At 38.4% G+C, this 26,969-nt stretch overlaps 2 protein-coding genes across 12 annotated transcripts in view; one reads left to right on the top strand and one right to left on the bottom strand.

Annotated features, from left to right (window-relative positions):
• sdcbp2 (syndecan binding protein (syntenin) 2) overlaps positions 1-8,109 on the top strand; it is a 13,005-nt gene extending 4,896 nt beyond the window's left edge. The window contains exons 2-9 of the mRNA XM_039651974.2: positions 61-112; positions 404-500; positions 1,763-1,863; positions 4,336-4,494; positions 4,683-4,858; positions 5,615-5,786; positions 6,011-6,102; positions 7,422-8,109. Of these exons, the coding sequence (XP_039507908.2) occupies positions 62-112; positions 404-500; positions 1,763-1,863; positions 4,336-4,494; positions 4,683-4,858; positions 5,615-5,786; positions 6,011-6,102; positions 7,422-7,476 (903 nt within the window). The 5' untranslated portion in view covers position 61 and the 3' untranslated portion in view covers positions 7,477-8,109. The remainder of the gene's footprint in view (positions 1-60; positions 113-403; positions 501-1,762; positions 1,864-4,335; positions 4,495-4,682; positions 4,859-5,614; positions 5,787-6,010; positions 6,103-7,421) is intronic.
• On the bottom strand, positions 7,817-26,969 carry snphb (syntaphilin b). 11 transcript variants are annotated; one of them, XM_039651965.2, is made up of 8 exons: positions 26,693-26,969; positions 22,604-22,660; positions 21,330-21,467; positions 20,494-20,568; positions 15,566-15,682; positions 14,803-14,910; positions 14,536-14,685; positions 7,817-13,470 (listed from the first exon to the last, which is right to left on the bottom strand). In XM_039651965.2, exons 3-8 carry the CDS (start codon positions 21,371-21,373, stop codon positions 11,856-11,858), a joined length of 2,109 nt encoding a protein of 702 aa, XP_039507899.2. In that variant the 5' UTR covers positions 21,374-21,467; positions 22,604-22,660; positions 26,693-26,969; the 3' UTR covers positions 7,817-11,855. The 11 variants fall into 11 exon arrangements, with proteins under 11 accessions (XP_039507899.2, XP_088980690.1, XP_039507900.2 ...); XM_089124564.1 differs by having other exon boundaries at positions 21,330-21,430; XM_039651966.2 differs by lacking the exon at positions 22,604-22,660 and having other exon boundaries at positions 21,330-21,430.

Below are 26,969 nucleotides of genomic sequence, written 5' to 3'. Positions count from 1 at the left end.
TGCACAATGTCTTATTTCCCCCATTTTCATGCTGGGACAATTGTGTTTTTTTTTTTCTAGGATGTCATTGTACCCATCCCTAGAGGACCTTAAAGTGGACAAGGTCATTAGGGTAAGCAGTGTATTATACTATCTATTAATATGTTGAATGACCTTTTTATTTGTAAATTTTTTATTTCTATTAAGTGTTTTTTTAAATATTTTTATTTCCTTATTTCAGTACTTGAACTTTTTTTCAGTTAGTTTGCCAAGCCAATATATCTCATCTATTTTATTTTATTTAAGCTTTATTATTGAAAAACAAATGCTTTTTAAAGGGTTGGTAGCCATCCCTATGATTAAAGCACTTTAAAAGATCTAGGATTGAAGTAATTCAATGTTTACATGTGGTCTGCTCCTATAGGCACAATCCCAGTTTGCTGATGCCACTTCCAGTACCCCAGCCATCACTCAGGGGGTCTACCAGCCACAGCCTGCCATACAGGGGATGCCGAGCTCCAGTGAGTCCGGGCTCTGTTTTTCTGTCTTCTTATGATTCTTACGTTGTCTATCTTGCTTCCCTCTCCATTATCATCTCATTCTCTTTCATTTCTGCAGTGCTGAGTGAGAGCTGTTTTTATAGAGATGAAAGGCATACTAGTGTTTGTGTGATTGTCAAACAGGAAATAAAGACATGCCTTTGGGGATCTGGCAGCAATTCCAAAAACAGTGCATCAGCCTTTCCTATTTCCTTTTTTTAATATTAGTGTGAAACAAGCACTCAAGTTGAACCCCTCTTATCCAGGCAGCACTGCCTTCCACCTATATGTTCTCATTAGCCGTGTCGGGCCAAAAGCGAGCATGCTAGTGCATGCCAGTCACTTCCGGGGCTTCATCTGGGCCAACGGGCAAGTTTTTCTTTGCCCGCCGAATACCTTGCTCCAAAGCAGGCCAACTGGGGCTTAAGGAGTGATCATGAACAAAGGCAGTGAGGGTCAACACCATGTCTAATTTCCCATGTTATTATATCAGGCTACCTAACTTCAACATTTAGGACATTTTAAACAATTTTCAGCTCATAACTCACTCTCAGACACCAGCGAGTGTTTGAATTAACTTCCATACGATCCGGTGGCGATTCTGACCACCATATGAGGCAGAAATATACAGCATTTATATGCGATTCTAAAGGCTTCTTATGCTGCTAACCATTGCAATAATAAATCCATAAATATGTTCATGGTAAATACCAGAGACTGTTTGAAGAACGTAGACAAATCATATATGATTATAACCATGTATTTATGTGGTTTCATTAAGTTAAGCACAGTCAACCACAGTTCTATAAGACAGAGGGGTGTGCTAGTCTGTTTGTGTAAATCTAACACTAAGGTTTCACAGGCAGGCATCACAGGCAGACATTTTCCTATCTGAGCACTGGGGAAAGCAGGAGAAAGAAAAACAAGCATTGTAGCCGTGATTCAACTCAGGAAATAATTACTGGTTGGAAACATTCATGGCCAGAATCTGAAACCGGCGACTGTAGGATCACTGACACTTGAACTCTGTTCTTCACAGTTCTCTGTTATTCTATGTTCTGCTTTTTTCACTTGCTTAATGCTGTTATAACGCAATCTTGGATTTTTTTTAAACTATAGAATAAAAATAAAACATCTACAGGTTCATGGTTAACTATCACTACACTACTATTTTAGCTATTAGCACTGTATCAGATAGGGAATTCAAAACTTCAATATGAAATGCATTTTTTCTCCTCATCCAGGTCTGTATCCGAATCTCGAGGAGCTGGGAGATTATATGGGCCTCAGTCTGAACAGTGATGAGGTCCAGAGAAACCTTGCGCTGGTGCCGGTGGCTGACAGTGTAAGTATGCGCATGTTTCTGTTGCTTTAGCATGGCATAAATATGTTAAATACAAATGACAAAACAGCACAAAAGTTGATTGTCTCTGAGGACACATTTGCCTTTAGAGTTCAGTGTGGGTTTCTCTTCCCTGTTCTAAGGATATCCAGTCATTAAATATTTGTTGTATGCAAACAATGACATTTCAGAGTCTCAAATGCTTTCCTAGCAGTGCAAGCTAAACCACTCTTTCCTGGTTTAGTTTGCAGTACAGTCTGTTTTTCCATCCATGCCACTGTTGCCTTGGACAATATTTTCTCTGTTAAAGCAGCCAAGGTAATTGTGTAATCTTTGAAAAAGGCGCCAGTTATGCGTGTTAGCTTTTGTGCTTTTTTCCCCTTCTTTTTCTGTGACTAGCGCAAACCGGCCACAGGGTGTCTTAGCATAACCCATAATTCTTTTCAGCATCATTCCTGGAAGCAGAGCTCAGGAGAGTGACTCATGCACTGTGTTGGAGTGTTGCTAATGTAGGCTGCTTTCGAAAGGCATCTTAAAATGATATTCACTGTTCTGTTCAAGTACTTAACATTAGACCAGAATCTCCCAATCGTTTTTATACCATCACAGCCCCGTCAATTAAGGATCAAGTAACCATTTATCAACACCAAACCAGAAATGCATTTCTCTTCACTAATACTGCTGGATATCATACATTCAGCGTTATTGTTAATATTCTTAAAGCTGCTTAAAAAAAACATTACTGTGGGTGAAAAACAGACACACAAACTAGAACATTCTAATATGAATATCTTGTTTTCATTCCTTGAAAAGAAGCAAAAAAAATTACTCGATTGAATCACAATCATTTTTGGTTAATAATTGTTTTCACATTAGTTAATGCATTAGATATCAATAACAATAAATTACAGTTTGTATTGGTCTAGTTTTAGATTAATATATTCTTAGGTTAATATGTTTTGTTTTCTTATTTATGCAACTTTACACAAAAAAATAAAAAGGTATTAGTTGGAGCCATAGTCTTGTGGGCAGCAATCTCGGATTCAAGTCCCGAGCAATCCGATGTACGTTCAATGAATCCAATGGTTCAATGCACGTTTTATGGGTAATCACTTTAGCGCCAGGTTACAATGCAGATATCACTTTATTATAGAAGTTGTTTGAACTATGTTATAAAGACCATTGTTGTCTTTTAACTTGAATGTTTCATATACTAGTATATATCCGAATCTATAGATTGTCAAATGAAACATTTATCATTCTTAGTGGGTTTTTTTTTTAGTTAGCTTAGATATAGTAGCATAGCATACAGATATCCGAAATGTTTAGAGATAATTATTTTTTTTACACCATCTATGATATTTTTAGATAAAAAAACTTCTATAACAAATATGATACAGGTATAAATCTTTTTAAGAATTAATTATTACACCACATGCTTGTAATTCAAAAAAATGTATATTATGGATATTAAAGATTATTACACGAATTAAAGTTTGATTGATTACATTTAAGAATTGCGAGAACACCTTTCGATCAGGCATACTACTGGGGTCCTAAGCTGGGATTCATCACTTCACCACACCGGCTTGTTGTTCTTTCCTGATCCATTCGCCTCTCTCTTCCCCTGTTACTTCTGTCACTACTTCCACTGTCCTATCTTTAATGATAAAAATAAAAATTCATTTACTCTACCAATAAATTTGGGGTCAAAAAGATTTTATTTCTATAAAGATTCCTGAAAACAGTGCATCACAGTGCACAAAAATACTAAGCATTACAACTGTTTTCAACATGGATCATAATAAGGAATGTTTCTTGAGCACCAAATCAGTATATTAGAATGATTTCTGTAGGATCATGTGACACTGAAGAATGTGACACTCTGCTAGCTCTAATAGTAACTCATATCCAGGTTTAATTAGGCAGAATCTGCATTAGTACTGCATTAGACCATTTGCATGGACAGCAGTTGCTATCCACTTGTTAAGCCGTGTGTATGAAATACTGTTTCCAGGTCCAAGCCTCAAGTTGTTTCAAGTGAGAATACTAGCTCAACAGCAGTTTCTGAACATTATTTATTCATATTACACATTAAAGGTACGCTTTTATAAACTCGCGTGTCACGTGATGCTACTGTATATTCTCAGGGCTCAAGGATTCTTGGACGCCAATTAAACGATTATTTAAAAAGATAAATCCCTGTCTGGCCATCTGGGATGAGATAGAGTTAGGATCGTGTTTTTTTTTTTCTTCTTTCAATTTTCCCCCTGTAGTTTAATGGCATGCTGTGAGTGTGTATTAGTACCATTTGTTGTTTGCTTTTGGTATCTGACAAGGGTTTGTACCCAGAAAAGGTGATGCATGATTCAGACTTCACAAGCAGATTCTACAAAAGTAAATGTTAGTGTTGTATGTGACCAATACACTCACACATATGAGAATTAATAAAAATGGTTTTCTATCTCCTCGCAGCAAGTGGCAGTGCCAAGTTGTCTGGGTGGCATGGTGCGGCCCGTGACTGGTGCAGATGTGGGTATCCGGAGGGCAGAGATTCGCCCAGGTCTTCGTGAGGTCATCATCTGCAAAGACCAGGAACGAAAGGTCGGCCTCCGACTCAAAGATATCGATAATGTGAGTAAAGCTCTTCGCATTTAACACTTTCTCAGAGTCATGACTGGTGTTGTGATTTATTGTTTTGAGTGAGTAATTGGTATGTGGGTTAAAAAGGCATTACAACATCATTCTCAGCATATGTGTCATTGTTATCATCATCAGCAGCAGCCAGATGTCCTTATCTTCATGTATGTCATTGTCTTTAGGGAGTGTTTGTCCAGCTAGTGCAGGCAAACTCTCCAGCGGCTTTGGGTGGTCTGCGTTTTGGAGATCAGGTCCTGCAGATCAACGGGCAGAATGTTGCTGGCTGGAGCTCAGATAAGGCCCACAAAGCTCTGAAGGCAGCACCTGAACAACGCATCGAGCTCATCGTTCGTGACAGGTCAGTCATTTATATCTATACAGTACATGTTTGGGTCAGTAAGAATTTTTTTTTTTTTTTAAATTAGTCTCCTATGTTCACACAGGCTGATCAAAAATAACGAAAAGTGTAACATTGTAAAAGTTTATTGTAATTTAAAGTGTGTGTGTGTGTGTGTGTGTGTATATTACACTAACAAAATATTCATAGAAATTTGACAGCATCAGCATGACATGTGTATTATTATATTTGTGTCGTTCTTTGCTGCCTCCTGGTGGTTGAATGATTTTTTTGAACGCAATATGAAAAGGAAAGTTCCTAATTGATCCAAGTTAAAGGAGTAGTTCACTTAAAAAAAAAACTTTTGCTGATAATTTACTCACCCCCATGTCATCCAAGATGTCCATGTCATTCTCTCTTCAGTCGAAAAAATTGTTAAGTTTTTGATGAAAACATTCCAGGATTTTTCTCCATATAATGCACGTTACTGTTAACTAAACGATTCAAGGTCCAAAAGACAGTTTTAAGTGCAGCTTTAAAGGGCTTTAAACGATTCCAGACGATGAATAAGAGTCTTATCAAGCGAAACGATCGTTCATTAAAAAAAAAATTACAAAGTTTAAGTTTTATAAGCTCAAATGGTCGCCTTGCTCTCAACGATTTTGAAGTTGACATTTCTCTCTTCACTCTTACTGTTTGCATTACTGTTTAATGCAATATCATGATTACATAAAAAAGGGGTTGAATCAAAAAATCATTTTCAACTATATGTTCCAGACCATTCCAGCGCACAGTCACCATGCATAAAGACAGCTCTGGCCACGTGGGCTTCATCTTCAAATCTGGGCGCATCACGTCTCTAGTGAAGGATGGTTCTGCTGCCCGCAATGGCCTGCTCACAGATCACTACATCTGCGAGATCAACGGCCAGAACGTCATTGGACTCAAGGTGAGTTTTTTATTTTATTTTCCAGAATATGCCTTTAAATGTGGTCTCTGTCATGTCCCAGTACCAATTGTTTTTATAGTAAAATCACAAACCCATAAAATAAAATGTTAAAAAAGGCATTTCAGTGTTAAACTGAGATCCATATCTATCACTTACTATAAGAAATCAAATTATTTGATCAATTTGAGATTTGTGGAGTAAAGTATTTTGTTTTCTGTCTCTAGGACACTCAGATCAAGGACATCCTGACCACATCTCCTACTGCCATGACCATCACCATCATGCCTAAGTTCATCTACGACCACATGATTAAGAAGTGAGACCCAGCTTTTTATATACTCCTAAACTATTTAATAATTGTAGTATAGCAGTGACTAAATAAAGAAATAAATTGTACGTGTGTTTTAAAAAATTATAGCTATAAATAATTTCGGTATTTACATCTATAATTTCACTGTTAAGCCTTTCCGTAAACCTTAACCCACCATCAAATCTGCACGATTCAGGAGAAATTGAGAATCATAATTTCTTGAAAAAAGTTTTTCCCATTATTTGTTGTCTGAATAGACAACAAAATAACTGACTAATTTACTCTGTTTTGACAAAATGTTAATTGCTGCAGTCTATTTAAAAAATTTTTTTTTTAGTTAATATGAATTATGTAAAAACAAATCGGTTTAAATGGTTGACTAAATGACTCACTCGAAGACATTCATTACCCTATGAATCAGTGTTTTTAACATCTCTTGAATGATTCAATTGCAAATGCATTTTTTTAAAGCTACACTGTGTGATTTTTACCCCCATCTAGCGGTGAAAAGGTATTTGACCATCCAGTGAATATTAGTTTCTGTTCCTCTCAATTCCGATTTCGTTTTAACTCCTACGGTGGCCAGTGTAGTCCAAGAGTAACATGGCTTCCAGTTCTACCTCGTCCATGAGTGTTAACTCAAACGTAAACGCGAAAGGCGAAGCTTGAATTAATGGGTATGTCCCTCTTTGGCTAATTTACTTTCAAGATGGAGGGGCAACATGGCGACACTAGAACCCCTTACCCGTATGTATTTTCAATGGCATATTATACACTCACGAGAATACTTTATGTAGTTTCAATGGCAAATTATACACTCACGAGAATACTTTATTACTTGAACAAAGTAAATGTACATTAATGAGCACATATATTTTTGAAAGAACTAAGTGTTTTTAGCTAAGAATAAACCAAAAGTGTTACACAGTGTAGCTTTAACAGTCACTTGTCTACTGGTGCAACAGCAGAACTGATACAATAGTTATTTGAAGCATCAAGTTACTTTCAAATTGGGTTTTACTCTATTTTGATCGCTACTGTGGTCAGTGTTTATACCTAAACTATAAACTTTTACTGCAGTGCTTTTGTGATCATTTGAGTAATATTTCAGTTTCATATCTATACATGGCCACTGCTCTCTCTGGGTTCGCAGTTGCACCAACACATATTTGAACGTACCCTGTGATAGTACTTGTAAATAAATGACTTCTTAATGTGCATCAAGCTTACTTAACAAAAACAGACATCAATAATCTGAAAAATTTGAGTCAAAAATAATCGTCAGGCAAAATGTTCCGATGACAGCTGTAATCTGTGTATTGCAGGATGTCAAGCGGCCTGCTGAAGTCCTCAATGGATCACTCTGTGCCTGAGGTCTGAACACAGGAGTACACTCACACCCCTTTCCACAATGCCTACAATCTCTAGCCTTCCCATTTGAGCCTTCCACCTCATGGGTCATCTATCACTGATGGGATAAACCTCCTCAATCACATTCATTTATAACATGTACAAATGGCCTTTTTATTTTACTTGTTGGCTGTTATTGTTTTGCCTTCTAGTTCTTGATTCTGTCCTTCATGTCATTGTTGTCATGTTACATGTTATATAATAATCCATCGTCATAACTGAGTATTATTATTATTATTATTCTATTATTTTAATTTGGCTGGGAGGAAAGGGGTTAAAAACGGAATCTGAGCTTCCTTTTTGAAAAGCGTTAGCTTCAACACTCCTATCTTTTCCATTTCTCCCACTATGCACAAACACTTTGTTTTTTTGAACATCTATATGCCAAGACAGCTGTACTCTGCCAGAATGAATCATTGGCCAGAATTTGTAATGTCACAACTCATTTCTTATTGATTGTGAACATGTTTTTTTTAGGCGTTTAATCTTTGATGATATTCTGTCATTATCCTGTAAATGTTTTAGTGTCTCTAAAAATTTATATTCGAATGTAACCTGAATACTGAAATTATTACAAAATAAATAATCATCCTGGTGATACCATTGGAGAATATTGCTCTATATATATATATATAATCAAAATGTTTTACACATTTGCTCTTTTCCAGATGATTAGGAACTTGAAACAACGGATGTAAAAACATTAAAAGTAGCAAGAACTCTTTGTTCACCATGCTGTTTAATATAGATCCTTTTACAGAGCGATGTTGGTCAAGAGCAATGTGTTGCAGTGATGTCTGTTCACACGAATATTACCATAAAAAATATTATTCTACACAAAAATATCAATAGACAATATGAAACATTGCCAGACTTACAAGACTGGTTCCACTTAGGGTGCTGTTAGACAATACAGAGCCAAAACTGAAGTGCCAGATGAAAAATGTAAACGTCATTGGACTTCTTATGTAAGAAAAAATCTCTATAACAAATGTACCTCTCTGAAATCAAATCTTGTAGGCACAGTCGTATAATCCCGCTTAACAGACACTAAACTGCTGATGTGAGTGTCAGTTTCCCACCAATTTTACATTTCAATGATCTGAAAGAAAAACACATGGTTTATGACTTTTTGGTGGCTAAACCACTTTCAATCTTTTCATTTAACCAAATAATTTGCAGAATATGTGGTACTAAAGTCTTCTAACCATATTTGAAGGTGATAAAAGGAAACAGACAGTTACCATTCTCAGACACAGTGCTGTTAACCTCGGAAGAAACGTAACAAATACTTTATTAGTAAACTAACATGTATTAATATCGGTAGACTTCTTAATGGTGGATCTGAGGCTTTAAAGCAAATAATCTGTGATTATCAGTTACCATCCAAATGCAGAAAGAAAAACATTCTCATGAGGACGTTCTCATTCTTCTTCTTCTTCTTGTTACCGGCTGCTCACCGCTTAGGAGTATTAGCGCCACCTACCGTATAAAATGATGATCCATATATAAGGCGCTCCGGATTGTAAGGAACACTGTCGTTTTTTCAGAAGATTAAAGGCTTTTAAGTGCACCTTATAGTGCGGAAAATACGCAAATTGAAAAGCGTATGTACAGCGCGCATCTTCCTCTGCTTGTAAACAGAAAGTTTTGCGCTTCCAGCTATATCAGCAAATCATCTTATACGGTAGGGGGCGGTAAAACTCCTAAGCGGTGAGCAGCCGGTAACAAGAAGTAGACGAATGAGAACGTCCTCGTCTCAGCTCTCGCGCATGCGCCCATAAGGAAGTAATGGAATAGTGGAATAAAGTCGTTATTTATGTTTTTTTTCGCACAAAAAGTAGTCTCGTCGCTTGATAAACTTATAATTGAGCCGCTGGAGGCACATGGAATATTTAAACCTTTTCTTTAATGACTTTATGGGCCGTCAAGAGCCAGTCCCTTAGGCAGTCTATCTAGGACTGATCTAGCTCTCAGATTCAATCAAAAATATCTTTATTTGTGTTCCGAAGATGAACGAAGGTCTTACGGGGTTGGAACAGCATGGGGGTGAGTAATTAATGACTTAATTTTCATTTTTGGGTGAACTAACCCTAAGAATAACTGATGCTGCAACACAAATCTCCAGCACACACTTACACAAGACAAGTGTTGAATGCTGTTTGAAAGTTTTTTTTTTTTTTTTTTTTTATAAAATAACTATAATATGACAGAAATATTATTACTCAAATTTACCAGCATATAGGGCCAACATACACATCTCTGCTAGTACTATGGCTTCAAAAAATTCAAGAAAATCTTATCAAGGCCTTGTGTGTCAATTCAGCAGTTATACAAAGATTTACATCAGCGTAAAACATTTATCTGGTCAGATAACTAATGCAATAGTTATTTACGTACATTTCATTGACAAACAGACAGTAGCAGTTTGGAGGAAACCTCCTGTTCTTGAAGTAGCGCTTGATTACAATCTCATTAACCTCATATTCCGTTATATCTGAAAACCACACATTCATAGTTTAAACAAACAAAACAAAAAATCAGGAATATCCCTTCTTTTCTTCTAATCTATTGTAAGGTTCTTTAATAAGCGCCTAGTTGGAATGAGGTAAAAAGTGCAGGGACTAGACTAAATTAAAGACACGTGTATGCACTTGACGCCACATAAAGCACAAATTAAGATTGTCAAGCAGAATAAATATCAAGTGCTGGAAACTTCACAGATGCCGCACAAAATCTGCACAACAGAAAGCAGCAAATTATTTGATAGAGAACTTTGTAAACAGACAACAAATAAAAAGAATATATCCAGCCACATACACTGTACACAATATCAGAGGGAGGTAGACTGAAAGGCAGCGGCTATTAATGGTTTAGAGGGACAGAATATAAGATGATATGTGAGATGCAAATAACTACGCCTGGCTGATTATCTGGTACACTGTTTTCTGGCTAATCAATCCAGCTGTCACATACACAAAGTATAAATCTTTAAGTACATTTTGTAAATCAGTGATGATTCTTTAAAATGGTGGTGTTGGTGAAATTTAACATGTATGCATTGGCCTTTGGACAGACAGAAACACACAATCAAGTTTACTTCAAGTAATTGCTTATAAAGTGAATTATAGTGCAATCGACGTCACCTTGGTGTCAGTCAAATGAATGTTTAACATGAACAAAGTCATGGCCAAATGTTTGGAATCAGATTTGTTTCTGCATGCTATTTTTTTTTAATAAACTTTCAACAAGTTTTATATTTCTCTTTTCATACCAAGTAACAATACAAAGTATTTTTTTCTTTCTTTGATCTTTTAGTGGAATTATATTACATGGTATTTCTGAAATAACATATTAGCTACGTCAATACCATAACATTACACCTATTGTTAAGCTTAGCATTTTATCCAAAAAAAAAAAAAACCCATTTGGCTATGACAGTATTTTGATGGTCACACAGTGAAAGAAAATCATAAAATTCATTTCTGGTGAAAAATCTCCCATGACCCGATTAGAGTAATTTAACCCTGATCATTGTCTAAACGCTGAATCTTTTTACTGATAATATTATTACTTAAAATGTTTTGCCCTTTTCCTATTTCCCATTTCTCAACCATCAAACTTTCCCACTTATTTGAGCCTAAAATAAAGAATACATTTTCTAAAATACCCCAGATGGACTAAATATCATTTTGTGACAGCATTTATCTAGGACACGAGTTGTATATGCAAAGCATATAAATAGATGAGAAGGTGCTTGCCTGACTCCTTAAGGGGAAAAGTTGATTGCTCTGAGCCACACAGGCAAAAGTAGTGGGACAGCTAACTACTGCACTCACGGCTACAACAATGATGGCCATTAGTAATCCAGGTACTTTGGCTGCACTGTACATTAACACAACAAAAACACTCGCTCAGATAAATCAACTCGCATATAGAGCACACACACCCTCCGCAGTGACAGTGAGAGTGACGCACAAAAGGTCAGTTCCTTCCCATCACTTATTCTTCACTCGAAATAAGCGTAATTAAAGGGGTCAGTAATTGTGTCAGTAATTCAGAACACACAATCTCGCCTATTTTCAGTGTAGCTGTTGTGGAGAAAGATGAAAGCTCGCTAGTCTTCATGAGCATCTTATTTGTAGGTGTAAATACATGCTAGTGATTCCTCTTCCTCATTCTTATCTCCTTTTGAATATAGACCATAGAGAACCACAGCATTAAGGTGCTGTGCTCAGACACTATGCTTCCAGAGGTTGCCTCAATTCAGTTTAAGTTTTAGCCACTCTCTTATTGCACATCTTGTGATATCACTGGCTGCAGGGCTTCCCAAGACAGAAGAGAAGGTCTCATATATTCATTCCTCCTGGACCACCTCCTCCTGCGGGGTAGTGCCGAAGACCACCTCCTCGACGCAGGGAATGGAGGGCCACAGTGCAGCAACCCCGCAACAGAGAACCAATATGGTACATTGGTTGACCATCACGGTGTGGACCCCGACAAAGCCATGCCACTGTGGGGACCACTGGCACGACCACTGCAAGCAAATCCACTAGGAAGTGCCGGCTCCAGTAGTTCTTTACAGGTAAACCGCAGCCAGGCGACTTGGAATCGGTGTTTGTAGCGCTCTCGTCAACCTCATCTTCATCATCGGAACCTATATTGATTACATCATCCCCTGCAACCCCAGCCTCTGTAAGTACACTACGAGGCTGAGTGGTCTGTGGAAGGGTGTCCTCCTCCGTCTCGACCAAAGTCTGTACCGAGCAAGGCGAGGTCCCAGGGTTTGGCAAAGGGTCTGTTAGAAGTTGAACAGAGTTGGTAACTGGAGATACGATGGTCTCTGTGGTCAAAGCTGTTGTTGTGATTGTCAAGTCTGTAAGAGACTCTGAAACAGTAGTCTCCTTGACCGGGGACTCCATGGGGATCGACGCTAAAGATGCAGGTCCTTTTGGAACTGATGCAGTTGGTGCACAAGGCTCCATTGCAACAACCGGTGCAGACTTAGTGGAAAAATCAGTGCCAATGGAAGTTGCTGTAATGGCTGACTCTGTAGCTAACAACTCCAGATCATCTCCCTCATCAGACATCCAGGTAGAGGTCGGGCTGCAGGCTTGAGAGCGGAAGGTACGCTCAGCAATAGTGTCCAGATCAGAGTTAAAAGATGTACTGGGGCCATGTGCTGGCGCTGAAGCTGGAGAATGGTCGGTCTGAATGCCTTGCTCACGCAGGTGGTGCAGGTATAAATGATGATGGGACAGACATGGATTACTTATGCTAACACTGGTCCCCATTCCGATCCCACTGCAGAGGAGTGGTACAGCTCCCGACTCACTGTTGCACAGCGCTTCATAGGTGGAGGAGTGTGGCAGGCGGGAGTACGCATTGAGCAGCGAAGCAGTTTCTTGGGACAGAAATGCAGCCTCCAGGAGCAGGTCTGCCTTGCTGGCTCCTCTTCCACTCTCTCCGCAGCAAACAAACCCGCTGTCCTGCGTGCCCTCGCCTGACAAACATGGAATGTCACAGCCGTTTTCATTCCCCCCACGTTCCGGGCCGGTCTGGTCACTCAGCTTGGTGTAGGTAGAGCTGCGGGTAAGCGAGCGAGCTGGGGAGCCTTCTGAAGACTCCTCCAGGCCCTCGCTGACCTCCAGCCCTGCCCTCACCACCCCTCCACCCACTAGGGCTTCTCCTGCTTTGGTGGTCCCGACCTGAGCCAACTCCATGCTTTGCAATAAAGACTCTAGCTTGTGGTTCTGGAGGTTTATGTCTTGGAAGCACTTCTGCACCCCAGTGTCGGTGTCTCCCAGACTGGATGAGACAACTTCTACAACCTGTTTAAGCTGCTGGATCTCCCTGCGAGCCTCCTTTAGAGCCAGCTGAGCCTCTACACGGTGGCACTCCTCTTCAATCCAGTCTTCTTGCATACGAGACAGCTGAGTACGCAACTCATCAATCTCAGTGTCCCTAAGGAAGGAGGTGGAGAAAGTGAGAAAGAAACAGAGGATGTCAAAAAAGAAAAGGAAGGCACAAATGTACAAAAGTAGTGACCAGCAGGTAGAGAAAAGACCAAAATTAAATCTGTTGTGAAAATATGGTAGCATTTTATTTTACAGTCCTGTTCCCCATGTACATACTACTCAGTATGTACTTATTATAGTAATTGCAATAACTAGGTACTAGCCCTGAACCTACCCATAAACCTTACTTTAATCCCTGTAGTTAGCTTTTTTAGGTAAGTACACTGTAAGCACACGTAGGGGCACATCTTGTTAAATAAAGTGCAACCGAAAATACTTTGTCCTATCCCAACTTCATCTAAAATTTCCAAATATATTTCAGTCACAGATAATTGGCTTTTCAAGAAAATTGTAAACATGGCTCTGTGGCAGTTTCAACGCAGCAACATCCTGGCTTAATCATTTGTGTGAGTTTGGAATGGGTCTGTGTTTGTCTGACCAGTGGCATAAGGGGAGTGTGCCAAGGAAAGCTTTTTGGAAAGTGCCAGAGGTCAGGGTTTGTCTGGTTAGCATGGTGCAAAACAACAACAACAACTTTCTCCATTGAACTCCATTCACTGTTTGCCACTGCATGTTCTTGTGATGCCAGCCAATCAACAGTGTTGTTGTGCATTTTTCGGTGGCTCGACATTACTCATGTGGCCTTTATGGCTCAAGTGATTAACTCATTACACACATCACCTTTACGAATGCATTACCACTTATATGATCATTGCTATTAGACAAATGGGGGCTGCCATTAAAAAACAGTTTAGTAATAAATGTTTAGCTCCGAGGCCTTGCCTTAGAGGGAAATAAATGACAAATTGCACAGTCTAAATGCTAATATACAATGGTAAGCAACTTGAATAGGTCAATCAGTCTTTGTAATTGTTACACGGTCTGGAAATCATCAACCAAGTGCAAATTTGGATAACAATTTCAAATAAAAGAACCAGTTTAATTAATTTCTGTTAAAAAACAGATGAGATCATTAGTGCATTGGTCCTCATTTGAATGATGCATGCCTTACCTGTCCTGCAGTCTGTCGATGGTCTCTTTAAGCCGTGCTCTCAGGTGTCTGATACACACCTCTTTCTGTTGCAGTGGAGTAAGATATTGCTCGGGTGGAGGGGGCCGGATACCATGGTTATCATTGCAGGCTGTGTATTTCACGTGACGCCTGATATGAATGAGAAAAGTGGTATATAGAAAAACAATACAATATATAAACAAACAAGAAAGAAGACGTTTGAAAAGGAGCAATGCATCATTGATCTCTGGGTGAGTTGTGTCTCACCTATGGGTTGGGCTTCCATCACTGCCCTTGCATGACCCTGAATTGCTACTGCTGCTAAGAGAGGCATTTCCATAGGGATCGCGGTTACTGACAGGTGCTGGACTTCGTCTGTGCCATAACAGAATCACAAACTCAGTGTCACCTTCAAAGCCACTTAAGAGGACCCGAGACGAGGTATAAACACACAAACACACACTTACATGAACAAACAAAAAATGCAATTCCACAAAACACAAAACAAAACATGCTCACCGATACAAAATGACTAACGTGTCTCTAAAGATACCGTTTTGGAGAAAACATCTTTTATGGATGTAAAAAAGAAAAAGACAAACAGCTCACATAAAAAAAAAAAAAAAACGGAACAAATTGCAAAATAATACAAGCAGTTGTATTATAAGCTGTTGCAAATATCATGATAAATGTCAATCATGAATCAATTATGAGAAAAAATATAGAAGCTGAAGAGCAGAAACAGCAGCTCCATTTTGATGATCTGATGAGAGCAAAAGATTTACTTTGCACAGCACAAATATGAAATCCGTATTAACTTTGACGCACATATGCAATTCAAGCTTTAACCCCCCCAATAAAATCAAAAGTTGGATATTATAGGGATAGTGTGCAGTGGTTGAAGAGTTTGAATCCATGCTGACACAATACTACAACAAAGAACAAAGAAAAGTGCAGAAATGCATGACGAGAAAAAAGGAGGAGAAAGAGACAGCACTGATGAAAGAAAGAGGGATAATGGAGCGCTGACCGACAGTGGCGTTCCGGGGACTTTGGTGTCAGAAATCCTCTGCTCTGTCTCATAGAGACCATAATGCCTGACTCCATGGGTGTGTAGTCTAGCTCTATAAACCTGCAATAGTCAAAACTGACCCACAAACAAAATGGAACCATTACACAGGGTAGTAGCACACACCTAAAGTTCACCTTAATAGCTTGACCTGTTTTGTAGATATTCAAAGAAATGTTTCTGTGGACATTTTCTGTGAAATCTTATAAATATGGGATGAATTTGGGTAGAAGTAGAGGTTGTGTTACAAAAAGTCATTATGCAGCACTTTTACGCACTGGGTTGTAACAATTATGCTCTATCTCTTTTTTTTCAGTTTCCTCAAAAACACATATACATGCAGATTTGGTCTTTTTGATACACTCATAATAACATTGTAAATAATTTAAATGTACAAAATATTTGGTTAAAGCAACCTCTGGGTAGGCATCATTCTAAAATCCATTTAAAACATCCAATTAAAATTAACATTTAGATGAAAGTTGTTTTTTTATTGCAGATCTGACAGTTTATTTAACAGATTGTCTGACTAATTAATTGAGTCTTAGACAGCGAGATAGATAAAAGGGAGCTTGTTATAATTAATTCTGGTCAGAAACACTAGCAAAGGGCTAGCTAGGATTAGAACCGCTTTGCCACACTTACGAGAATAATAGACATGCTGGACATATTGTGCAAAGGTTTCCTAAATTATTTTTTGACAGAATTACACTTCCTTTATCTTTATCTTTAGTGTTATGTAGACAAAAAAATGACCTCCTGAACATGCAGTTTTATCCTGACCTCACATAGCCTACCAAAATCATAAAGCTGAGGAAAAACAGTACACAATCATCTGTCAAATTTTGAAACAATGGATCATAGGGTAGCTTAGAGCATAATGGCTTTTTAATCTCCCAGAAACATTCTCTTTTGGGAACAAGCAGGTTAGCAGCATTGAATGAAAGCAATTCTTTTAAGTGGTGCAGAGTGGTGCGTTCATGATGGATAACTTGGAATCTAGTGATAGTCGGGAATTGATTAGCTGATATTTGGTCTGTTTCATTTCAATTTTGTAAGTGAGTTTTGATATCGTTATCAGCATGAACTCAGTTGACCTTTTAAAGCTACAGTTGCAGCAGAGGCTTTAAAAATCCTATCAAAGCAATATCAAATAGAAATATCAGCAATAATTATTAGACAAAACCAGGTCATAAATGTCCATATTCATTAGTTAAAGGAGAAAAATGAACCTTTGGTCTAAGAACACATTGGTACCTAGTCAACCGTTCTCTGAGATTTATTTTCATGATAATCGAATGTAAAGAGTTTTATCTCTAAAAAAAACTGTTTAGCGTATAATGCTAGTAATGGAAGTAATTAACCGTTTAATTGGCCAGATTGGCCATCAAAAAAAACAACAACAACATAGTAGGCTAATTATAAACTTCGGTGTTTATTTTTGTGCAACGTGGACTTCAATGAATTTTGTGACTTTACCAAAGCATTTGATTTGTAAGCATATGTAGCCTGCCTATTCCTTCAGTTGCGAGCCTGTGCGCTTTACCCTGACGTTTCAGGATTATCCCCGGCAGGTGGGGACGGACTGGGTTCGGTGATGAAAGGCTTTCAATGACCAAAAAATAATTCAGACTGACAAAATAATAAAAAAATACATTCTTCTTCTTTTAAATGATAATAATAATAGAAATAATAATAACAACATCCTTCATCTAAATATCAATAAGCGTCATTAATACAAATAATAATAATAATAATATTAAAAATTGTCATGCAATTATTAATGTGAATGAATGGTAGGCTACTTCATATCACATCATCATCATCACCACCATTGTAGGCCTACATGTGACGTGAATCGAAATTAAATGCTAATTCAAAAGACGTGCTGTAAAAAAATGTATTGTGATAGGTCATCGGCTCCAAGTCAGAGAAGTTTCTCTTCTTTGCCGTCTTCCGTGTGTCCATGGCGTAAAATGAGGGCGTGGGGGGAGCGGAGACTTGAATATTTAGGGGAGTGTTATTCTAATGACGATCGTTTTCAGCCGCCGGATTGATCAAGGGCAGGTATTGCGTACACCTGGATTTCAGCAAAGCTTCATAAATCAGGCGGTGAGAGGAGTGTAAATTTACGCCAACATATACGCCCGTTTCTACGCAAGAATGATAAATGAGGGCCAGTGTGTGTGAGAGACAGACGCAAAGGTGGAACATGCGCTGCCAAACCGGAGACCAAAGAAGACAAGAAAGATGCCAGGCGAGTTATGTGATGATGACACAACCATATCAGATGCTGACAGCAAGTATGAGGTACACGTGCACAATGTCATTCTGGATACCATCATTGAAAGTATTTCCCGACGTTTTGCTAAAAACAGAGAACTATACACAGATTTCGCCCACCAGAATTTCAATGACTTGAAATGTAACGCTAGGCTACCCTGCAGGCGCACTCAATGCCCTGAGCGCCAAACTGATCAGACACGATAGCAGAGCAACTCCTGAGGCATTAGGGTGAACTACTTAGCCTGGCTACGCACTGGGACAAGCCGACCCCATACCATCTAATCGGACTTTGATAGAAGTTTCTGTTAACTCTGTCTGTGACACAAGTTGCATGTGAGCGAAGCTTTTCCACGCTAAAATTCATCAAGAATCGATTAAGGAGCACAGCGGAGGAGCATCTTGAAGCCTTTATGTTGATGGCAATCGAAAAAGAGACTCTGGTTTCTTTGGACACGGATTGCATCATTGAAAGGGTAGCGGAGAAGAGCGCGCTGATGCAACGGCTGCTGATTCAATAAGGTAGGTCACGCTTCTTTTTATCATACCCGTATTTTCCACACTATAAGGCGAAAAAAATGTTCTAAAATAGGTCATTCGTTGAAGGTGCGCTTTATAATCCGGTAGTATATATTCTAATACGGTATTCTAATGTGGTTTGGTCATGGTCCTTTTTCTTTAGTGTTGTGTGCGTCGGGCCGCTGTGCCATGCTCGTGTGTGTGTGTTTTTGGCCGCTGTGCTCGTGTGCGTGTGTTTTTGGCCGCTGTGCCATGCTAGTGTTCATGTTTTTTAACGGCTGTGCCATGCTCGTGTGTGCGTGTTTTTGGCCGCTGTGCCATGCTCGCGTGTGTTTTTGGCCGCTGTGCCATGCTCGCGTGTGTTTTTGGCCGCTGTGCCATGCTCGCGTGTGTTTTTGGCCGCTGTGCCATGCATTGCTCGCGTGTGTTTTTGGCCGCTGTGCCATGCTCGTGTGTGCGTGTTTTTGGCCGTGCCATGCTCGTGTGCATGTTTTTGGCCGCTGTGCCATGCTCGTGTCCATGTGTTTTTGGCCGCTGTGCCATGGTCGTGTGCGTGCAGTTTTTGGCTGCTGTGCCATGCTGGTGTGTGCGTGTTTTTGGCCGCTGTGCCATGCTCGTGTGCGTGTTTGTGGCCGCTGTGCCATGCTTGTGTACTGTTTTTGACTGCTGTGCCATGCTCCTGTGCGTGTTTTTGGCCGCTGTGCCATGCTCGTGTGTGCTGTGAGGGTCCAAAATAAACTTTTTGGCTCACGACTTGCCACGGGTACTGGTAGATGAAAAAATCCACCAGCCATATATATATTTTTTTACAGGCCAAAATAATAAACAGCCTTTTTGTGTCACATATACATTTTTGTCATTCATATTTCTGGTGTATTATTTTCCATTCTTACTTTTACATACACACATATTACACAATTTATACACATTAAAATAATATTTTTTGTGGCGCCTATGAAAATAGTTCTGTACAAATTAAATGTATTAATTGTATAGTAAATAAATAAAATGTAAATAAATAATAAAATAATAAAAAGTATGCAATAATAATATACTAAAATTATATAAAAAAAAATAGTTTTACTCTGCCTATTTTTTTTTACTCCATTTACCCTGACTAAAACTCTTTACATTCGATTATCATGAAAACAAATCTCAGAGAACGGTCAACTAGGTAATTAGACCAAAGGTTCATTTTGTGCCGGAGTTCTCCTTTAAGTTGGCAAAAGTATATCAAATGGTCATTTTCATTTTCATTAATTGAAATAACTAAAATATAAATATTCGATGAAAAACTTAAAACCTAAAAATAAATTTACATATTTAAATATAAGTAAATACATTAAGATTTTAATAATGCTCAAACACTGGTCCAAATATAAATTCAAAATAGATTTAAAATGTAAAAACAGACCAATCATAAAAGCACATTTACGGTGACAAGTCACTTTATACTGTCCACCAGGACCACCACTGGTGGGCTGTAAGAGGTTAGCTGAACTACCTAACCATGAAAGCAAGCCACGGTCATGGTTAAGGTGAGAGCAAAGCAGAGAAAATACAAGTAAAGTGAAACAGCTGACACAAACAAAGCGTGCTTGAGGAAACAAGAGAGTGAGAGAGAGAGAAAAAAAGAGGACTCTGCTATCAATAATGATAGCAAGGAAAGAAAGGGAAACTGAAAAGCAGCTAGGATAGCTGGACAGACCAGGTACGTCCATCATGTTTCCAGGGATATGGACTTATTAAGTGAAAATCGGGTAATGCGGTGTAGTGAATATGTGCACTGCATCGCCACACACTCATTAGAATCACTGTGAATATATCACATTCATTGTAGGTCTCAGATTTTCAATTCAGTCAGAGCCAAAATGCCTACGCATGGGACTGATTCCCGGATTATTAACTCCCTCTGAGCCTCTGTCAAAGACCAGAGAGTATCAGAATTGCCCTCTCAGATCCTCAACATCAGCATCAGTGGAATCAGGTAATAAACTGGTGTTGAATTGGCGTGTGAATGCCCAGTGCAGCAGTGTTGTCTACTATAGTCATGCCCTATACTGTAGGGTACTGAATCAGAGTCTCACACAGGGGATGCAGTGGGAGACGACAGCATTTGTTGCAAGCGGTGCTTAGGCTGTAGGGCCTTCAGCAGGTTGAATCTGAGGAAAGAGATGAGACAGAGGCACAGAGCTGGGCTCTACTGCATTGTTTCCATGAATACCCACTGCCCATACTGGTACATATGCAGTGACAAAATGATCTGTATTCAGACAGAACTGATGTTGGCTTGGCTTTAACCGAAAGTGTGTGGAAACTACAACTTTTCCATTTATCCATTGTTGTATATTTCATACAATTGTCATTTATAGTTTTTTATTACAACCGTTATGTAAAATAATGCTAAAAAGTTTTTTTTTAAAGAGCAAGTGAGACACAGCGGTATGTAGTATTGTAGTTTAAATTTACTTACTGTATGACAACATTTCTGAGAAGCACACTGTTTTAGATAGCAACCTGATGTAAGTTTATTTAAAATATTGCTTTATCATTGTGCTTCATGAAAAATCAGATACATATTTCTTATATAATTTTTTTTTTAGGAAGTCTATAGCAGACTTTTTACTCTGTGCAAATGAATGAAAGGTCTTATGTCTGTGGTGCTACAGTTAAAAAATCTTGACAGCAGGGAGATAAATTGAAAGAGCTAAACATCTGATGTATTAATGACAGCAGCAGAAGAGAGAGAGAGGATTATTGAAGCACTTGAAGCTCAAAAGGTCATTAAACCGCAGCACAGACATTAGTGTGATTAAGAGCGGGTACATGGGTTAGATATTACAGCAAAGCACCAACACAGCTGCGAGTTTGAAAGAATGTTGGGTTGAAAGAAGATAAACGACAGACAAAAGATGTGCCTTACTTGCGTGATCCAGAACCAGATCTTTTATTTGAAGGCGAAGACATGGAGTCAGCAGTCCTCTCCACTTCTTTCTCCTTCTTCAGCTGGATCTGTCCTCCTCCCTGTCAACACAGGATGAAACGCTCAGCTGCAGCCAGCCTGAATGAAACACAAGAACACAGACATTTAAGTCATTTTGACTCGAGGAAAAGCAAACCATAAAATAACCCTAATCTCATTAAACAGCAGTGTCACAAGAAGGTACAGTCAAAAAGGAAAAAAAAAGTTTATAATACTATTAAAGAAACAGTTCACCCAAAAATAGGTTTTAAGTGAACTGTCCCTCTGAGACATCCACTAAATGTTTGCGCATTTTCTCATTTTTTTTATTTCTGATCAAGTGAGGCAGATCATGCCATCAAAGTCAAAAGGAAACATAACAATCTGCCCATTTCATTTAATCTATCTGACCTCTTCACACTCAGCAGACCTGGCAGCAGCATTGCTTGCGGAGCTGTAATAAATTTAACATTGTGCTGACACGGACTTGCTGGTCTCTGACTCTGCGCTGGTGGAGCAGACAACAGAAATACAGTAATAGAGATTTGACTTTCACATTTGGACAACTCAGAGATATCAAGGTCTCGCTGCTCTAAAAATGTTTTCATTCCTGATGCAGCATTTGTAAATTAAGAGAAACAGACAAACAAGCAAATGAAAAAAAAAGGTTCAGTGGAGTTCAATATAGAACCCTAGACCTCTTGACTCCGTTTTAAAGAACCTTTATGCCAAAAACGTTATATAAGGCGTCTTAAATGATTGCATAATACTATGATGTTTAACGTTGTTAAACATGTTTGCCAACTAAATCCATAAAATAATGGGAATCCCTAAAAGAGTTTGTTCACCTAAAAAAGAAATGATCCCCTTGATTTATTCACCCTCAAGCAATCCTAGTTGTATATGACTTTCTTCTTTCAGACAAAAACAATCGGAGTTATATTCAAAAATACCCTGGCTCTTCCAAGCTTTATAATGGGAGTGAATGGTATCCTAGAAGCCCAACAAGAAGAAAAGTATCAATATAGTTAACTTTATATACTATAATCACTGACTTTCGTTAATGGCTGGGCAACAAACTCAACAATTCTATTTAAAATTTTTGTTTTACTCTATCCTCTGTGCTTCCGCGTTCAACCTTGAGGCGGATGGGCTACAACAGCAGAAGACCCCACCGGGTACCACTCATCTCCACTACAAATAGGAAAAAGTGGCTACAATTTGCAAGAGCTCACCAAAATTGGGCAGTTGAAGACTGGAAAAATGTTGCCTGGTCTGATGAGCCTCGATTTCTGTTGAGACATTCAGATGGTAGAGTCAAAATTTGGCGTAAACAGAATGAGAACATGGATCCATCATGCCTTGTTACCACTGTGCAGGCTGCTGGTGGTGGTGGTGTAATGTGGGGGATGTTTTCTTGGCACACTTTAGGCCCCTTAGAGACAATTGGACATTGTTTAAATGACACGGCCTACCTGAGCATTGTTTCTGACCATGTCCATCCCTTTATGGGCACCATGTCCCCATATCCTCTGATGGCTACTTCCAGCAGGAAAATGCACCATGTCACAAAGCTCAAATCATTTTAAATTGGTTTCTTGAACATGACAATGAGTTCACAGTACTAAAATGGCCCCACAGTCACCAGATCTCAACCCAATAGAGGATCTTTGGGATGTGGTTGAACGGGAGCTTCGTGCCCTGGATGTGCATCCCACAAATCTCCATCAACTGCAAGATGCTATCCTATCAATATGGGCCAACATTTCTAAAGAATGCTTTCAGCACCTTGTTGAATCAATGCCACATAGATTTAAGGCAGTTCTGAAGGCGTAAGGGGGTCAAACACAGTATTAGTGTGGTGTTCCTATAATAATCCTTTAGGTCAGTGTATGAAGCGTGTGACAGATGAACCTATTATGCCATATTTCAAAGTCTTCATTTTGTTGTTAAAGAAAGTTGAATGTGTAAAAAAGTAAAACTATATAGAAGAGACCTTCCTTTGCTTCTAAGAGTGTAAAAAAGTTATTTCTGCCACAGAGTGCATCCAGAGACACATGGTGAAGAGAAGAGGGATTAATGATCTAAATAATTAAAAAGCCATTGGCACAGCTCAGTATTAGCAGCAACAGCAATATACTCACAAAAAAAAGTAACTCAATCCTTCTCCTTGATGACATGATCTTTCAAACACTTGGGGTTGGTTTGGGTGACAAAAATGAACAAAACAACAGAAACCTAGCACTTTTGCTGTGAAATGTGCAACCGCTGAGTCAGTTTCGGGACATTGTGGTCTCCCTCTGACGCAGTGTGAGTCATAATGTAGGAGCGCAGCAGCTAAATCCATCCTATCTGCTTGAACTTTGCACCGATGCAGAAGACTAGTGTCTCAGTCTCTCACACAGTTTATTCCGTCTGTATAGTTCTCACTTTCTTATCAAACGCACAACTGCAAACATAAATATCATACTGTAGGTGAGTATTAGTGTAGCTTATACAGATAGTAGCAGCATAATGCATGAAATACACAATTACTGTTTTTTGGCTATTTTATGCAAGGATTTTTCTTTACAACAATTTTTATTAGGCTAAATAAAGATACTATATAATCACTGGTGATTCGGTTACATTTTGATGTTGAAATCTGCTGCGTCATGCTACAGTGTCATCAGCACTGGACGACCTCTGTCTGCTGTCGAATGAAATGTGCAGAAAGCTGCAGAAGAGCGATTATTATGACCCAGCACTTCTTTTGTCTATCACAGCCAACATTTAAGCTTTTTACTCCCGCTTTCACAGACAGTCCCAGACTAAAATGCATGTTTGATCTGCTTTAACTGAAAGCAACTTGCACTTGCAAAATATGTCAGTGCCATTGTTTTGTTTCAAGATGCACATCAGGAATATTTTTTTAAGGCACATTTTTAAAATTGCCTAATTGAACTAAGGCATAATTCTGGCTTAATATAAGCCCTGTTTGCGAAACTGGACCATAGAGTATCACTGCAGAAAGAATGTCTACCTCTCAAAATATTCCAATAACCAAATATCACATACTGGTGGCTTGCTTCTCTCAAGCAGATTATGTCTTGAATATAAAGCATATGGAAAAGAACAAAGCAACACAACAGATTGATCTGTTTGTCAACTAAGTTCTTCATGCAGGTCTTTTTCATACAAAAACAGTTTACAGTGACCATGACTGTCCAGCTGCAAAACAACAAAACTAAATATAAATGCAGCACCATAGAGTAATCCATAATGCTCTAAGACTTCTGGGGTCACATTTGAGGAACAGACAGAAATTTAAGTTATTATTTCAGTGATGTTATTGATAACTAAAACTATAAAGAATATTTTTATTATTTGAAATACAGCTATAAAATATAATATAAATATTGAAGAAATAAAAAAATAAAATATAAATATTGGATGGAAAATCTTGAACTTTAAATATTAGATGGACAACTTCACAAATGTTAAATAACTGAAATAGACTATTGTAGTTGAAGAATTAAAATGACTAAAACACAAAATAAATGTATGCTAATTAGAAATATAAAAACACAAAATTACTAAAGCTTAATCTAAAAAGAAAAAGAAAATGGAAAATCTTTAATTAAAAGATAATTCAAAATATTAGTATATCATAACAGTAGCCAGGCTATATAAATATTTCTAAAATAACATGGATTTATATAATTTAAATTGAGAAAACAGTCAGAAGACAATCAGAATACAAATTTGTGAACAAATCCTTGAGTAAACAGTCATGATCAGTATGATTGTTGTATAGAAATATTTTTACAGAAGAAAATGCGATTTAGAAATGTAACAACAGATAAATACATTTCAGAATGTGTTTTATCTGGTACCACTCACAATGAAAATGAGTAGGTCTGCCTATGTTATGCTTTCCTAAATCTAATGAGAGCTAGACTAAAATTTGTAAATAGTTGTAATTTATTTTTTCAAATTTTTGTTTAGATAAAGTTAATTTTTTTAACATGTTCCATGAGGTTCACTTATAATGTTAATAAAGCTGTTGGAGCTTGATTAAATGAATACTTTGTTTATAATGAAGAGGACATTTTAAGCTCTGAAACTTGCAGGATATTTTAATAAAGATCTCTTATATGTCAAAAGATCAAGGCAAATTAAATAATTCATGTCATGACCACTTTAAAAGTTTTTCATCTAATAAATATATTTTATTTTAGCTTTGATTTAATTAAGAAAAATATGAATATTTGCATATTAATTTGAATATTTTTTGAGTAAGACGTGAAATTAAATATATCTTTTTAAATATGTGACTTGTTTTCACTGGCTCCTCCCATAGTGAAATATATTGAGTGCTCTCTTTGAAGGCTGAAACCAATGTGGTAAGGAAATGTTTTGGAAGATTAGCTTGAATGCTGAGAGGATGTAGAGCAATCACCATGGAGACAGCCACTATTCTAGAACGTAAGCTCTACAAGTGGTGTGATTGGCTTTCCTTGCTGGTGTGTATGTGTTGAGACAGACAGATGGGATGCTGACATTACACAACCGCAAGGCAAGCAGGCTCAATGGCAAGTCAATGAGCAACAAATAGAATCCTGCAAAGAAGAGGGTGATAATTTTGATATAAAATAGAGTAAAGGGATTAATAGTGATGCACCGAGACATTCTGTACAGTTTACTTTGACTGGTTGTAATTCTAAATTATGTAAACTTTCTTAACGTGAGAAAGACTACATATATGATGATCTTTCTAGATCCTCACAAATCCACTCTTAGGGCACACTTTCGCTGCAATTTGGCAAGTCCTTACAGGGATGCAAGGTCATACTACACCCTAGGCCGTACAAACTACACTGTCCCTGTCACGACTCACAGCGCACAAGAGGTGCTCAACCCAAATCAGGAATTAAACCAATTTACAGGGCTGGGAAACGATAAATTTCAAGTTATGAAACACAGTCCTATGATTAGCACAGTATGAAAGCGCAATAGAGGCAAAACCATAACAAACGCAAGATACACACACGCATGCTCGCTGCAGCGAATCATCTGTTGTGCGCGCGCACATCTAAACACCGGGAAAAAAAGATGTGTGCAAACACGGTGCAAATAAACATAATTTAGCGTGCGAATGTAAGATATCGTTTTGCTCGGTATGATAAAATGATAAACACGAGAAAAGCTGAAATACAGAAACGTGCATCTGGCGCGTCACAGTCCTTGGTGTGTCCTACACACGGGACATAAGGAGTCCTTCGCTACAAAGATGCAGCACAATTTGCATGACATACTGCAATACAAAAACGTTTTACATTTACCTTGTAGCAGCCTTCCGGCGAGAATCAGCTTGCCTTCATGTAAACAGCAGTGTTTTGCCGTGTTTACCCGTGCTCGTCCCCGTCAAGGACTCCGCCACAGCGGTGCTCCGCTGCCTGGGAGGGCGAGTCGAGTCGACGGGGCGGGTGCTGGTGCTACTGCTGCTGATGCTGCTGCTGATAGTGAGAGGGATTCTGGTGCGTGAGGTTTGTTTGAGAGCCTCGTGAGGGATGACGAGCGTTGATATGAAAGCAGATGCGTAATATTACGAAGATCTTA

This window comes from Pimephales promelas, chromosome 20, assembly GCF_988280905.1.
Source record: "Pimephales promelas chromosome 20, fPimPro1.hap1.1, whole genome shotgun sequence".
NCBI classification, from domain to species: domain Eukaryota; kingdom Metazoa; phylum Chordata; class Actinopteri; order Cypriniformes; family Leuciscidae; genus Pimephales; species Pimephales promelas.
This window is presented reverse-complemented; position numbering and strand designations above follow the sequence as displayed.

Coding starts and splice junctions, on each gene's coding strand:
- snphb (XM_089124568.1), bottom strand. CDS start 15,862: ATGACTTTTTGTAACACAACCTCTACTTCTACCCAAATTCATCCCATA. Junction 15,781..15,811: donor CCCAAATTCATCCCATATTT/ATAAGATTTCAC, acceptor GTCCACAGAAAC/ATTTCTTTGAATATCTACAA. Junction 13,471..14,535: donor ATCGACAGACTGCAGGACAG/GTAAGGCATGCA, acceptor CTCCTTCCTTAG/GGACACTGAGATTGATGAGT.